At 38.1% G+C, this 16,817-nt stretch overlaps 1 protein-coding gene across 20 annotated transcripts in view; it reads right to left on the bottom strand.

The window, feature by feature from the left end:
• Positions 1–16,817, bottom strand: part of DLG2 (discs large MAGUK scaffold protein 2) — a 1,042,746-nt gene that overhangs the window by 213,078 nt on the left and 812,851 nt on the right. For all 20 annotated transcript variants that reach the window (XM_040583241.1, XM_040583240.1, XM_040583242.1 and 17 more), the window contains one exon: positions 6,266–6,368. In XM_040583241.1, coding sequence (XP_040439175.1) covers positions 6,266–6,368 — 103 coding nt within the window. The remainder of the gene's footprint in view (positions 1–6,265; positions 6,369–16,817) is intronic.

Below are 16,817 nucleotides of genomic sequence, written 5' to 3'. Positions count from 1 at the left end.
TTATACAGAAATCTGTGCAACAAAGAAGCAATTTGTTGCCTGGTGAACTTCTGCACTTCCACTGAAGCAAAACATGTTATTAGAAGCCAGAGGACTAATTTTGACAGCATCATCTGCAGTCTGGCTAACCCCTCTTCAATGAGCACTTCATGGACAAGCAGGGGAGGCATAGGCCTGACATTGAATCAGCTAGAGAAAACAATTTACTTTTCTGTAACTTATTAAAAAAACTTTATCAGCAAATAAGGAAACAGTAGAGTTGGAGATGCCACTGTAAAAAAAAGGTAAAAAAAAGAAAAGAAAAAATTAGCCTTTGTTTTTGCTATCTGAATGAGACTGCAGTCCTTGTCTCCTACACAGGAGAATTTTGGTGCATTATTAACTACTATCAATAAATTAGGATCTGAAATAAAAACTTCTCTGGTTTTGGAACAACACATCTTATCTGGTGGTGGTAAGTTAAAAAAAAAATACTCTAATATAGGAAAACAAAAAATACTACCATAATACTACCGTAATGTCAAGGTTTCTCATTTATATTACTCCTTCCTTCTCAATTTTCCTAACTTTAAAAAATGCAGCAAATTTCTCAGTACAACTCACTCACTAAACTTCAGCAGGACAATCTATGAAACATACCTCTAAACTGTTTTTAGCTTTTATTAATCTTCACAGTGGTGATATCTTCCAGTTGAGGACAAGGAGAGGATTTTTCAACCCCCTCTGGTCAGTAGGACATATTCAGTGCTTGTTGTGTTCTTTCTTTTTTCCCTAAGCTGTTGACCACTGTTGGAAACAGGATCCTCAGCAAATGGGCCTTTGGTCCATTTTGGTCCACTTTGATCCAGCTTGGCCATTCCAAGATTATTTTATATGCTTTAATACACACGCCTGAAATGCAACCTTAATATCTTGCATTCTTTGGCAATTGGATACAGTGGCTTCCAGATGAAAGCCACCTGCTGCAATGCAACTTTATCCAAGTAATTAAGCTACATTGATTTTCAACAGCTGGGAAAAGCAGCCTTTAAGATGAGTATTCACATTTCAAAGTATAGAAGTGACCTCAACAAAAATGAACAAATACAATTACTTATTTTTCCCATATATTTTGCATCTACTTTATTCCCACAGCATCTGGATAGGTTAAACATCTCAGGAATATATGTGCCTGTTGTACCAAAACAAGAGACAAGAGTTTGTACAGGGAATGAGATGGGGGAAAAGAGCTAAAAAGTATCCATGACTGTTCAGGGACAGACCCGAGAAAGTAATCCCTGGATTTTTGCTCTGATACTTTTAAAAAAAGCAGATCTCATACATTAGTAGGTCAGGCAAACGTGTAAGACAAGGAGTACATAAAAGTGGATGCTGCTTATGGAAGTTCGGTCTGTCACTGTGCACAATGCCAGCCTCCCAGACCCAGGAGCAAAAGAATGAACAAGTGAATTCAGTACCACAGCTGCCATGAGATGCTTGTAACTGGAGGTGCAGCCTGCCGATAATTTCCTTAGCTCATGTCTGAAAAGACACTGCCCACCACAGCACCTCTCTGCCTGATGCTCTTTCTCCAACTGCAACTCAGCTACTCACTGCACAGTAGGCACCGAGGCTCCGAGCAAGCAGCTAATTCTCAAAAGGTGATCAAGCAGAAATTCTCTCGCTGTTAACAACTTTTTGACCTCCTCCTCATCAGCTGGTCTAATCAATCTCTAATCAATGAATGTTTTCCCTATATGCAAGCTGGTAAGAAAGCAATTTAATTGGCCGGCTTGAAAGATTTAAAGCACATGAAACTTCTGGGTGGTATAACAGTTTTGTAGGTGCTGTTGTGAGGGAATAGCTGCAGAGGCACTGCAATGCAGCACAAGGCAGTTTGCAGACCACTGACACCGAATGTTTTGTAAAAGTCTTAGGGCTATGTTCTACCCTTCCACGCTGCTCCAGGGGGAAGGGACGTGAGCATTTGGGACTAAAATGTGCAATAAAGTTTTGCAGCAGCTTCATTAGGAGCCCAGTATTCTGTCTACCCCTGCTCCCAAGCTGTGCCTTTCAGGACAAATTGTCACTGTTTCAACCAAAGTTCACTTTCCTTTGAACGTATATTTCAGTTTCACTGACAAAATGTGGTGGTTTTTTTTCTTAACTCCTTCCACACTGGGCTTTAATTTCCAACTGTTATTAAAATCAAAATATGTCCAGCATAAAAACCTGGAAGTGTAAAAAGTGTTTCCCTATGTGGTATATATTCCCATTTTATTTTTCTAATTAAATTTTTAATAGGAACACAGTCTTCCACCCCAAGATTATTTCCCAGACCCAGGTTTTTATTTTGCAGAAGAGAAGGGCCCCCTCACTAGCTCCATATTTTAGCAATGTTTTAAAAGAGATCTGAGAGCTGCTAAGCTATGAGGAGAGTTAAAATGTTTCCAAGAGTATAAAAAATTGGAAAGCAAAGCTAAATATAAGTGACCAGTTCCTCTTCTAAGGTTGTTCTAAGTAGGCTTTGGTCCTTAAATTCCCTTTAATTTCATTTCAGCCATGTGCATAAGACGTGAGCTGCACATGAACACAAAAAGCCATCTTTCTGAAGCCTGCAGGATGGCTAGTGTACTTGGAATATGTGCATAAACCTCCATATGAACTACATCCACAACGATTGTTAGAGATCATGATGCTTAATCTTACTTGAGCTCTATTTACAGAATACATGCATAGATAATACAGAGTACACAGCTTATTTTCAGGTTTTAGAATAAAAGTCAGGAATGACTCTAACAGCCCAGAGGGATGGCTGCTGTTCCTAAAGGTACGAACATACCCTCTCACTGTTGAGCTCTGATTTTTTAAACTCTGTGATCCGTTTTCCTCTTGCTCCTACTAATCTTTATGTATTTTTGTTCACAGAATTTGCATTTCTTTGGATTTTCGTACCTCTTTTTTCTCTTTTAGTTCTCAGGGAGATGAAGGAAATAAAGATGGTAAATGTACACGAGGAAAACGGGGACTGAGGAGGAGAAGAGCTGAGGAGCTGTTCTCCATTCCTCGTACTATCCCCTGCATTTCCATTCACCTCCCTCTCAAGAAATCACTACTTGTATCTTCCATTATCCCTTTGTTCACTGTATCTGTGCTCCTTTACAGAATTTTCTATTTCCAAGACCACTTTCATCTAAGGGACAGGCAGTGTGGTTCAGATAAGCACCATCACCAACCACAAGTCTGACAGCATTCAAAACAATTTGTGATGCTATTCTGTTTTATCTGAGCTAGTCTCTGCATTTGGTTACTCCAGACAGGATGAGAAAACAAAGTGCCATAATATTATGAAGAAAAGCTATTCAAATTGATAGCAAGCACTAGATTTTTTTGCAGGAGTTGCCATTCTCATGAGATTTGCTGCCAAGTGTGTACACATAAACATGAGCAGAGTTCATACAAGGCTTAGACGAACTTCTGACTGTTTGAAACAAGGAACGGGAAAGTTTCAATTTGAAAGCTGTTTCTGTAGTATTCACCTCATGTTCTTCCCACAGTAATGTATATTATTTAATTTTTGAGACATTGCCAAGATAAGTGTGTTGTAAGTTTTTTCTTTACAGTGCAATCTAAATTATTGGAACATAAGGTTTTTCTACTAACAATTTTAATTGCTAATCATCAGCTGGCTTATAGTATTGACTAGTACTTACATCATTATCCCTTAATACCTGAAATACCAATAGCTAAAAGTTTCATCTAATGTTTTTCTTCGCAACAACATCTAAAGGCTTAATAATCTGGAAAAGATTTTTGAAAAGTTACTGGTTAACCTTTGCAGTGGCTGTTCTTGGATCTCCCCCCCAAAACCTGAAGTTGTAGTAACAACGACTCAGAGCTTCCAGTATGAAAATGGAAAAATTCAGCTACAAACCTTTGCTTATGTACTTTACTAGTTCTGGAAGCATTTTGAAGTGAGGACCCCTTGAGGGAAGCACACACGTACGGTTTTAAGATGGTATCTTATGACTACATTCCAATAGATGGTAAACAAGTGTTCTATTATATATAATATAAACTTAAACAAATAAGTAAAAGGTAAATAAGGTATAAATTATAGAGAAAGGACAAAAAGGATTCTGCAGGAAATAAAATAAATGTTTATGCTGATACAGTGTGTTTGTCTTTCTGTGTGACCTGTAACTCCTTAAATAATTCTCTGTGAAGGTTATTTAAATAACTGTTTTAAAACTGTTTCATCTTTCTTTGTTGCTGGGAATTTTTTAACAAAGAAATACTTCATTTCACATCTGTATTTATGCAGTTTGCAGCAACCAGCATTTCAGACTAAAATGAAATACTTCAGCAGTAAGACAGCACAGGCTGGACAGTTACTAAATGCTCTCACTGCTCTAAATGATTCAATCATTTCCTAAAAAAGGTCTAACTTTCAGACCCTGTTCTTCACCAGCTCCACTCTTCTCAGTATGTTTTGAACCCTTTGGGTGAACAGGAATCTGGCTGTGCTTCACCGACAAGTCACGCAGCTGTGACTAGTCTGCCCTCAACAGGGTTTTCAGTGAATGGAGCAGCGTTACAGGAAAAATGGAATAAATATGCAATATAATCCGTGATAGATTTCATCAGCATCATTTGATTTGCATGTTCACCAAAACTGAATTTGACAGAGTACAGAGCTGGTAAAATGTAGGGTGAAAGTCTGTCAACTGAAAGTTCAATTATAACAGGAAAAATCCATCAAGCGATGTATTTTTTGTGTATTAACAAAGGCATAGGATGACTGTGAAATGCCAGTGATCGCTACAAGTGCTCAGACACCATGGTGAAAATTGCAGTATAAAATCACCAGACAGCAAACAGGACTGCTGGAACTAATGCGAATGTAGTTTTCTTCAGAATCCACTGCAGATAGCTATCTGTAATGGAGTTGCATTTCAATACTTTTCCTTTGAAATAACTTTGATTATTACTTTTGACTGTTTATATTAATGTTCCATTGATTTAACTAGACACTTGCAATTTCATTTGCTCTCATCTGCCCATTTCTTAGTACAGCTTAATTTATTCTGTTTGGTGACTTCAGTGCAGACAAACCAAGAAATGGATGCATAACAGAGCTGAAGAACAATTTCAAGTTTAACTAAAATACCAGCTGTTTTTCTCTTTGTGTGCTAGCATCAGGATCCAGAGAAATGAAAGAAGGTACCACGTGTGATAAATTCTGGCAGTACTAATTCATCCCTGCTGCGTCTCTGGAAAAACTGACCAGCTGAACCTGCTATTAGAGCTGTTTTCTTTCACCTGAGACCTACATGTGTGCTAGGCTGGGCACAATCAGGCAGAATCAACAACTTGTGTTGACAGGTCATAGCTAGAAACAGTTACTGAAAACTGATAAAACGGTGCCAGCAAGTCTTCATAGACACCTGCAGTCGCCGAGCTCACCTGGGAAGTTTCACGGTAACAACTACTGTGGAGGAAGGTTACCTTTCCTATCAGAACGTAATTTTCCTTTCATGAATTCCTTGAGAGCCTCAGGTAGTCATTTGGGTCATAGCTCACGGACAATGAGAAGTTCTGCCACTTAACCCTGGACTCCTAAAGTCAATCAATGCCTGCTTCTTCCCACTGAAACTAGCTTAAATTCCAGAAAGCTAAATACTAGACACCAAAAGCTGGATGGGATTACATTCCACCTTAAATATCTTGTATTTTTCTGAATTTCCTGTTGATGCTTTTATTTATAAAGCTGTCATTTTCTCCAGTAGAGTACTTGTAATATAGTCTAATTGCCCTGGAGTTACAAGGACACCATCCAAAAGCACTAATGGGAAACCCTATGCATTTGGCAGGAAGCATTTATCTTTGTTTAATTTTGATCTGACTGTCCAAAGCAACTTCAGATCCACCTAGTGTTTCTGTTTATTCTTATCTTTTGCACTATCTGTGTCCAGTAGGAGAATAGAAAAGAATGTAAAATGAGCAATAATGAAAATAATACGATTAACTAAGTGTTGATTACTGCCTTATTATATGCCCATTTAAGGATAGTTCTTACAGATGCATAAAATATTTCTAAAAGCACAGTCTGTAACAGAAATACAGCCATTTTCTTGGGATAGAATTGCCACTCAAATTTTCATTCCAGATGACTTCTGACGATAGCTGGGAAAAGCACTATCTACAGCAGCCTCATCCTATTAAATGGGTGGCTTTAAAGTACTTATCTTTTACCATATGTCTTTAAGTTTATTATTTTGCTTACCCTCCGGCTGGTATTGTGCTATGATTGTTACCGTCTGCCCTGCTCCTTTTAGCGCAGCTGCAGCCTGCTCATGGGTAGCACCGCGAAGATCAATACCATTCACCTACAGAAGGAATGCAAACAACAACAGATCTGAGTAGTTTAACATTAGATAGAAAGACAGAAGTGTGTTCTTTTAAAATATCTGATGAATGTAAAGGTCAGGTTGCCCAGCAGCAAAAGTGAAAGTACAAAAACCAAAAAGGCTGAGGATGTTACCTGTGACTGGCCATGAGGATGTGCACACCGTAGTTTGCCTATGCTCATCCATGCCTATTCTCTGGCCACTACTTTTTGGGGTTTCCTGTTCTAGTGAGTTTACATTTTTGGTCATCTCTTCATCAATCATTTAACATATAAGATTCAAAAGATAAATTGTTTTCTGGTGCTTGAAGGTCAGTGTAGAATATTGCAAGCAAGGAAACTGCTCCTTCAGCCAATCTCCACGAGGCCAGTCTATAGCATCACGGAAACCTGGAGATACATAGAGCATCTCTAATGAAAACCGCTGGCTGGACAACTTCCAGAGCAGAAACCCCATCTATTGCTTTCTTTTCATGCAGCCCCTCCTCCTATTGCCTAGAAAAAACCCTGTGTCTTGCACATGACAGCAATGGAGTTGCTATCTGATACAGCTTCATCACCTCTGCCTGTTTGACATCCACAGACATTTCCTCTTACTTTATTTTTTTTTTGCTGCCTAAGCAGTGGATCTAGAGCAGAGTAGAACAAAGTAGGGAACCCACCCTTAAAACTCAGGGGCAGTTTCAGAACCCTTTTGATTTGTATTTGTGATGTTACATGCTTTGTCAGCAGCATTCCAAGGAAGAGACAGAATTCATATATAGAATTATTAACAGCTCCAGCAACTTGGACGTTGCTTTCCAGTGGGAGTGTTACTGTCCGGCTATACTGAAGTGTGAGAGATTACTTATTTCTTTATAATTTATCTGTCTTTCCTCTTCACCTCTACACTTTTCCAGTTCATAATGTTTCAGTGAGGAACAGGAAACTTTCAAAATGTGAACAACCTCAGCAGGACAGAAATCCATTTCTGATTGCTCAAGAAAAGAAAAGAAAAAAGAAAGGAAATAAAAGGCAGGGGGAAGAAAGAGAACAATGCCATAGATTTCACAGGCAAACAGCCCAAACACAAGCCCCAAATTCTCAGCCATAGCAACCATTTGTGTTTATTTTTATCAAGTACTATCACAAGATGGCTAAGCACATACTGAAAATAATAATTTTATTTTATTTAAATATTAGTAGCTTTTAAGGTTTACAAAAATAAATTCAATTCCATATAACTTTACAAATAACAGCTATTGAGACTGTTATGAATACATTTTTTTAGATCAATTAAATCTAGAAACTGGCTCATCTTTAGATAATTTTAGAGAATGTGATATATTTGGCAACACATTTAGCTATTTAACATGCTTTATGAGAATAGATATGTATGGATCCCCATGCTGTTACAATCATACAGACAATCTGAAGCTAAGCTGTGACAATAATTCAGTGTTTTGGTACTGCCATATATTAGCGTCTTTGGCTCATGTATTTCAAAGCATTATATGCTGATAGATACGCTCTGATAACAATACAATATTTCTGTCATCTGAACTGCACAAAGCTTGTGTTGTTTTTAAAATTTCTGTCTAGATTGTGTAAAGGGAAGTGAGTATCTTTATTTAGAAGTAATGCTCTAATGCTCCTGAAAAGAAATTCTGAGCATAGGGCTCAGATAATGAACTTCATAATTTGTCTAACACAAGAGTTCTCAGTTATCCTGTTTTCCTGTTTGAAAAGGATGGTTGTAAAAATGGCTGATAGAAGCTTTCCAGAAAAATGAGCCAAAGGTTTATACACTTTCATCAAGGTTGTGTACCATAAACCTCAAATTTGGTGGATGGCAAGACTAATATAGACACCTGGAAAAAAAACTTGCTGAAATTCAGTCTAGGAATGTAGTATCTTAGAAGGCAATAATTAAGTGCATTTTAAAATAACAAAGGAGAACTTTCAAGGCCATAAAATCTAATCTATGTTAATTCACAAAACTGAACATACCTAAAGTGGAATATGGTAGCAATTAGGACTTATTTTGCAACATCTGCGGAGAATACAAGCTTCCTGAAAGGAGCACAATTTAGGCTACTGCTGTGGAAGAAAGACTTGTTTCGCCCTACCTTTACTCAACTATGGTATTATGAGACTTGATGCTGCAATGCCATGAGCATAGTTGTACCAACACTGCAATTACTCATTAACTCAGCACTGCAGTCACAGCTTTGGTACTGTGGAAGTCTGAGCAGAATTTTTAAGTTTAGGCAGCACAGTGCCTGCATCATGCCATAAAGGAAACCTCAGCCTTGATTCAGTGTCTCTGAAGAAGACAATTTTGAAGCCAAGTCACCTTTAATTTAATAGAGAACTGGACTGTTATCTATGTGTTTATCCCTTTCATAACTGGAGTCCTTGAGAGAGTCCTGGGAAAGAAGCAATAGGATGAACTGAAGAAAAGCTTAAAGGAACATTCCTGAGTTCCTGAGCTGGGGAGATGGATATGGATGATGTCACCTGGTCATTATTGGAATGCCCGAGGTGGGGGAAAAAAACCCTCAGTATTTTTGTTTAGGCTTAAGCTTGAAGACTGTAGACTTAGGTGAATACAAGCCTCTCTTAAGCAATATAGCAAACCATTGTGGTGGTCTGTAAGAGTTGTGTTAACAGAACATGAAGCTTTAAAAACCAGTAACAATTCATAAAAATCTATAAATAAAAGAAGAGGATGTATGAAAGGATAAAGAAACCACAAGTTTACTCTGACAAACAATAGTTCTATCTATTTGTGATCTAATAACTGAAATCCTAATAATGCATCAAAAACATAAATATAAGACAGGAATTCCACCAAAGTTAAGTTACACAAACATTTTTCACTTTTCCACAGAGCAACACGAAGCCACTGAAATGGCAGTTGACTTCCTTCTGCCCTTTGCTTGCTCATTCTGGAAGAAACAATTGCCTAAGGTGCAAACACAACACATTATAGTGAGTGAATTTATCTGAAATTAAGTTAACTATTCTGCTAGGATATAGGCGGGGATGGACACTTGAGGAGTACTTACAGGCCTGAGTGGCTCAAATTAAAAAAGCAAAGCAAAGAAATGTCAGAGATCAATCCTATCTTCTGGATTTTTTATGAAGATGATAAACAAGCTAGACAAAACATTTTAAGTAATGTTGAACAAGTAAACGACCTGACTACGCTAGGTTGCCAAAATAGTGATCTCCTTCTTGAAGATACACAGCTGCATCTTCAGAATGAAATCAGTCATTGCCAAATAGGTAGCTAGAAGTCTGTTCGTATGCTATTTTGCTCACCAATACCTGACAGAATCTCACTGCAGAATAACCGCTGTTATATTTAGAAAGAGTTTATAACCTAGTCTGACTTTCTAAAGAACAAGAAGAGAGGATGCTAACTTGATTTCTGGATATTATTTCCCAATATTTAAAAGCAAATATAATCAAGTCCCAAACCTTCTAGTTGAAAAACAGCATTTTCATGTAGCAACATTAAATCTTGTTGAAAGACACCATTAATTTACACATGCTAATCAAATTCTTACCTTCAGGGCAAAATGAACAAGTTTCTGCAAGACTAAAACAAATAATACTCTGTCCTGCCTCTTCCTCCAAAACAATGTCTTAATTGTAACAGTTGCGCATGGTGATATTTTCCCCTGACATGATCTCATTGCAAATTGCTAAATCTGATTTCAGTTACTGCTTTCAATTCATTTAACATAGTTTATGTTAAGAATAATCAGTAAAAACCCAGACAAAGTTGCAAGTGTGTGCAGGAAAGTTTGGTACCTATCAAAAGTGTTTTGTTGCTTCCACACCCCCTCACTGCCCCCCATTAGATGAGCTGGCTTCCTTTAAGAAGTGTTACACAATAAGAAAAGTCGCACTGATGTTCTGAGCTTGACTGCACAATCCTGATGCCTTGGCCCAGAATGAACTTGGCTGCACAATTTCTAAATGCCTAACTCCAAAATGAATTTGACATAATGGAAATAAGAAGAGCCTCCAGCTTATACAGATGTCTGTCTCTTCTGCATGCTGTGGCAAAAAGCAGTTAGAAAGCTTACAAAGAGAAGTGCTGCAATGGAAGATTATGGTTTAAAACTACAGACAAAACTGAACTGAAATGGAGAAAAAGATTAAACTATAGTTCACAGTAATTATAGTAATTGCCTTTGCATTCATTAACTCAAAGTAGAGCATGATCTACTTCATTAAATACTGAATCATAATCTAAATGAAAGATTTATAGTTTGGATAGATCGAACTCTTCTAAAATTGGAAGAGTTATAGTCCCTTTAAAGTATCTGAATAGCCCATATTAGCACAAATTGGTTCAATTCTGAACAGTGCCACTTAAAGACTTGTTACAGTCCAGTTGTCTTCTGTTGGAATGCTTGAGCATGATTCCTATGTAGGTCATTCAAACAGAGGCTAGCAGAATAATCTGTTTTATTTAGCCATTTATTTATTTTAGCTACCTTATTTTGTGTTTGTACAGTGATTACATGAACACTTGGAATGTCTTGTTGAATTGCAAAGGTAAGGAAAACCACACCCCTTCTCTGAGGAGGAAGCATAAAGGATTTAATTTCATTTCTTGTTTGCATTATCACTGACATAGCACAGTGTTTTTACACAACTAATTAAATGGTGAAGAAAAGGCACCTTTTTACCATGGAAGAAACAATACAGCAGATTTTTCAAGTTGTGGCTGAATTCTTTTGTTTGTTAAACGCATAAAAGAAGAGCTTTTGGTGTCTGGAAAAGCAAACAGAAGTCTGAGTAGAGACAACTCTTTACATCCAGAATTGCCATTGTTTGCATTTGGAGAAGATACAAGGAACCCTATTTATCTGCCTTAACTTTGCACATCAACTTAAGTATTCTCAATCGCATTAACAAGAGATAAGAGGAAAGCTGAGCCACTTCTCCAGCAGCCCTGCTTAGTAATTAGAAATAGAATGCATAGCATCAACCCTTAGGTGATGGAAGCACAGTCTTCCAGCAAGGCAGGGAAAATCGGGAAAACACACATTAGGGTTGATCTGCCCTGAACATACACCTGAGGAAGACTTTCCACCCAACTGCCCCCACAACGGTGACAACCGATACAGTGTCCGGGAAAACATACGAGAATTCTAAGAAACTCATGCACGTCAGCTAAGCACAGCCCTGGAGCAGCAACATCTGGGGATGGACAGGCCACCCCTTGGCAGAGCCCAGCCCACGGCGGCGCTCGGGGCGGCAGCTCCGGGGGCGCGGCGGCAGGGGGCGCTCAGCACCACGGACAGCGCCGGCTCAGCACCACGGACAGAGCCGGCAGCCGGCGGTGCGCTGCTGGGAGGTGCTGGGAGGTGCTGGGAGGTGCTGTGCAGCCTTCGCCTTGCTGGTGAGGAAAAGGTTTAGCAACAGAGAGAAAGGAGAAACGCACATGGGGGAAAGAGTCTTCACTCTTCAGCTTAGCTTCTGTTATATTTTGAGGCTCACTCCATTGCTTTTCTCTCTGTTCTCACTTCTAATGTTTTCTGCGCCTACATTTCCCTTCAGTTAAAACTGCTTCATTCAGCATATACAAGCACTGTGGTTGACTCGTCTTGAACTCCACTGAAAACCTATCGTGTCATGCCTGCTTTCTCCATGCCCAGCATCTTTCTTCTCTGTTTTTACGGGCCAGCAATTTCACTGACCTTTTCAATTTTCCATGTCTAGCTACCTCAGAGTTATAACTTTTGCCTCTAGTAAGCTGGTCTTTATGCTCTGATGAGTTAGGCATTCCAGAGACAAACTCTCCTCTCTGGAAAACAAGAACCACTGGGGGGTACAAGTTATATCATTTAGTATGCATTTTTCTGCCAGGAAGTTTAAGGAGACAGCTAAACCAGCTGAAAGAGGTATCAGAGCATTACATCTCTGAAGCAGGAAGATAATTAATATTATATTATTGAATATATACATGCTGCCTTTTAAAGTAGGAATCAACAAACTTTATGACTCACCAGACCACATGAATCATTCCAAATGGTACCTGTTAAGCCTATAACCATAGGCAAAGGCTTATTTTTTAATCCAAACCATACAGAAATTCTTCTGGTAGAAGATCTACTTCCTATGTGAGTGTAGGTTTTGTGAATGATGCCAGATTGGCTAACTTTGAGACTGAAATAATTTCACTGAAGAGTTCGCTTCAGTGACAGCTTAAGAGCCATTTCCTCTCAATTCCATCAGAATTCCTTAAAATTTGCTTAAATCGGGTTTGAAATAAATGACAGGTTTTGAAAAGGACACATAGGCTCACTGGAGGCTGAATGGACATGAAACTTATTTTATCCAGGTCACTAAATAGCTAACAGCTCATTCAATTACCAGCCTGGACTGGATGTGATCCAGCACCTATGAGGTGTTCAATGGCATTTTGTTTCATTGCTAAACAATGAAGTCTAGACAGAGGAACACGTATTCTTTTCATATTAAGACAATTGGTATTGCCAATGAAAAATATCATATACGAGTACCATGCTAGTTAATAACACTGACCAATATTTATTAAATTTGTTAAAATGGAGTGCTCATCATCAGCTCTTAAATTCAAATCTAGTTGCTGATTTTTTACCTTCCCTCCTCCTGCATCATCACTCAAAGACCTTTATATTTCCACCACTACCTAATCTCAAGAATCTCACTGCAGTGTCATCTTTTCAAGCCTTCACACATTCCCTCTCCTTTGCAGTTCCTGCTGTCTTCCTACTCCAAACTGACAAAATATCAAACTGTCTTCTTTCTTCCTACAGCTTTTACTTTACACATTACTGTTACTTCCATTCACTTTACTGCCTTTCTGAAATAATCCTCTTTCTCCATAATTCTGTTTTCAGCATTTGGATTTCCCTGTCTTCTGCTTTCATCCTGGGTCATTGAGACATTTCCCTATTAGTAGCATTTATTCCTTATACCTTGGTTTCCACACAGTTCTAAAAGGTATTTTTACTTTCAGCATATTGAAATAGCTAAACTATAATTGATCAGTTCTGCTCATAATGCTGCAGGGTTCTTGTTCCACATTTGAATTTAAAAGGCTAGTATAAGCAGAAATAATTATTGAAATTCTCCTGCTTCTGAAATGAAGTAAGGGTTTCCATTTTAACAAGTGCCTTATAACTCAAAGACGATAAGAACCTAATTCCAGTTGAAGCCAATAAGCGATAGGTACTCAGGAACTGAATTAAAAAGGTAAAACAGTTTTAGAGGCTGCTTAGAGACAGAAGGGCATTGGTGATTTCTCTGACTCCAAGCACTTAGTCATGCATTTAAAAACTGAAATCTTTGCCTTGAACTCTACTTGATAGGTTTTTCCATATTTTCATATCCATAAAATATGGCAATGAGGCCTGTGAGAGGTGAGATGGCCATTGGCTTGTGTCATGGCAAATCTGTACTGAATTAAATCCACTGACCATGAGGCGGTGTATGAATGGTTGAATGGTAGTTGTCTAACTGGAATCTCCAGCTCACGAACTAAGTGTTCAGTGCTCACATTTTGTATTAAAACTACCTGAATCACATAATTCATAGTTCGTTTATGGCTCTGCAGATAAGGATTATGCGACACAGACACTTTGAATAGATGATGCTTCATGCTCTCAAATAAAGCATGTTTTTTAAAACCAATGGAAAGGAAATAGTTCTTGTATTCTGTAAGGGTTTTTGGTTTTGTTATTGTCCTGGTGGCTTGCTTGTTCAGATAAAGGGCATATCTATCTTGTTTTTTTCCAAAGGATCTCCACAAACTCCACCAACAAATTATTGCAGAGATCCCTTAAATATCTTATTTAATGGATGGCCAATTCCTATTATTTTGCAGCTCATGTGATAAGATAATTTTTTTAATCACTCAGGAACACAAAACATACTGGGCAGTAGAGCAGAATGATGCCTGGAGTCTAGTCTGTTTAAGTACAAGGCAAAAATCCAGCCTGGGGCAAATCTCAGAATGAATAAAGCTCAGGGATGTAGCCATTTTGTCTAGTGTTTGCAGTTTGGCTTTCAAAATTGTTTTTAGTTTCTCTTCATTTTGAGTCTGACAGTAAGGCTATACTGAGGGGTGTAAAGCTCACTCCAAATCTTGGATGTGACATAATTCCATTTGTCAGTCTTGAAACAAAATTTGCTAAGTCAGAATGTTTGAACTGAATGTGAACTCCTCCTTAAACTATTAGGAGCTGAAGAGCAAACGATCTGGCACCAGATCATTTCTACTCATTGAGGAAATTGTAAAATGAATGTTTTAGAGACAACTGATGATCTCATTACAGTAAAAAACCTACACAGCCTCTAGTCTAGGCCAATACACTAGCTTTGCATGACATATAACTGACAGGTCTGATAGCTAACGCTGCTTGGCAAAAAGAGACATACCTTATTCATGAGAATTGTTAGTATAATTTATTAGGTTCTGATCATGTTCTTGGAAATGTCACAGTTAATTTAGGCAGCAGTCACTGCATCAAGGCTATTGCAACATATGTTATAGACTGCAGAAAGATGGGGGGTGGAGGCAAGAGAGAGAGAAATCCAGCTGGAAGATAGATTCCTCAATAAATAAAAGACAAAAAGAAGTCTACAGTCACCAAGGTACAGAGTATTCAAGCCTATGCAGGTGGTAAATTTTTCCCTAGAATCTCCATTAAGCTTGTATTTTAGAAAGTCAAGTATTTTATTTTGAAGTCCCAAAGTGACAAGTCTAGAAGATTCTAAGGCAATAGAACCCAGTTACCCTGACTACAAAACAAGTGCATCATGTTTTGAGGCTGAACATGTCTAAGTTCAACTTCCAGCCATCAGATCATGTATATTTATCAACAACATTGAAAAACAGTTTGCTACCAGCTCTCATCTCCAAGGTTAAGTATTTCCAGATGGCAGTGTTTACATTGACACAGTTCATACTTCATTGAAGTGTTTTTTTATGGTCAAGGAGGATGCTAGGGCTTTCCTGACATAAGTTCTAAACTCCAAGGCTTCACGGAGGGGAAAAAATATCTAACTTTTTATTATTATTATTTCTTTATTTACGTATATATATTATATTTCTATATATTTCTATATTTTACATGTATAAAAGAGAGGGTTTTCAAAAGCATAAATTTGCATTTGCACCCAGCTTCTGTTCATTGGGTGTCCAGTTGCCTTCTGTACTTCTAAAAATCTCCTCTTGTACAGGGAGTTGTATGGGTCATTCAGTTTTGTTATGTGAAATGGTTTTGGCTCATCATGATGTACTGGACATATGACTGCATGCATTGTAAAAGGTGAAACTCAGTTTATCTGGAAAGGTGGAGCACCGTGCACCCAGATGATCCCATATAAACATAAATATGTTGAGCGCTCTTAGAGACCTGCTGCCATTTCTAACTTGCCCTCAAGTCCCAGAACTTCCCAATGCTGTTGGCAATGTCTGAGCTTGCATTAACTAACTGTTTGCCCCAGATCTTCCCATTAGATCTGGCCATGACATCTTTGCTTTTCTCTGTTTCTATCTTGGGGTTTTTTTTAGGGAGGTGGGGGGTGGGAATTGTGAACTGCCACTGTGTGAAGATGTTGATAGGTAGCTTACAGGAGCAGCAGGTCTCTGATAATATGACATCTGTTGCTTCTTCTCCAGCCCCGTGGCTGTTGTTCTTTCAGAAAGGAAATGACACTTGACTATTTTTGCAAAATTCATGGGGGTTATCACTCCTTCATCTGTTGTATTCTAAGCATCTGCAATCAATCTGCAAATAAATCAATTATTTCTCCCAGAAGTTTTCACTGAAAATTGGGCAAGCTTCTCTATATTCCCAAATATTCCTTGATTCCTTGAAAAAAAATCTGAACGGTCTGCATTGAACAGTTAAGTATATGAGAATGAATTTCAGCTGGTTTCTAAGCATCTCTTTTGTCTAAATTCTAACTTGGTTTTGCCTTAGTCCAGTTTAAAGACTTCTTTGTTTCTTCATAACTGCCCTAAGTGGACAATCATGGATCCTTTCTTAAAAAACACAAAACCAAAAAATGCACTAAACATTCAAACACTCTAGGTCTCACTTTTAAGTAGTCTTTCTTCCAGCTGTTTAGGAAACTAATTTACTGCTTTGTTTTCTATTCTCACCAAATATTTTCTTGCTATCTTTTTTAATTCTTGCTAATAACAGTCCATTTTACATCTTGCCCTTCTGACTTTGTTCCAAAATTTTACCTAACACTTATACATGTTTAGAACTTGGCTTGTTATAACCACAGTAACTTGACTCAGCTTCCACTTTTTCAATGTTGATCGCTTGAGTTTCATATCATCAAAAGGCTCTGAAGTACCAAGAGCTACCACTTCTGAGTTGTTACTTTCAAACTTGCCCTCTTTTGGATTTTCCACATCCACTGT

Source organism: Falco naumanni, chromosome 2 (assembly GCF_017639655.2).
Source record: "Falco naumanni isolate bFalNau1 chromosome 2, bFalNau1.pat, whole genome shotgun sequence".
Lineage (NCBI taxonomy): Eukaryota > Metazoa > Chordata > Aves > Falconiformes > Falconidae > Falco > Falco naumanni.
This window is presented reverse-complemented; position numbering and strand designations above follow the sequence as displayed.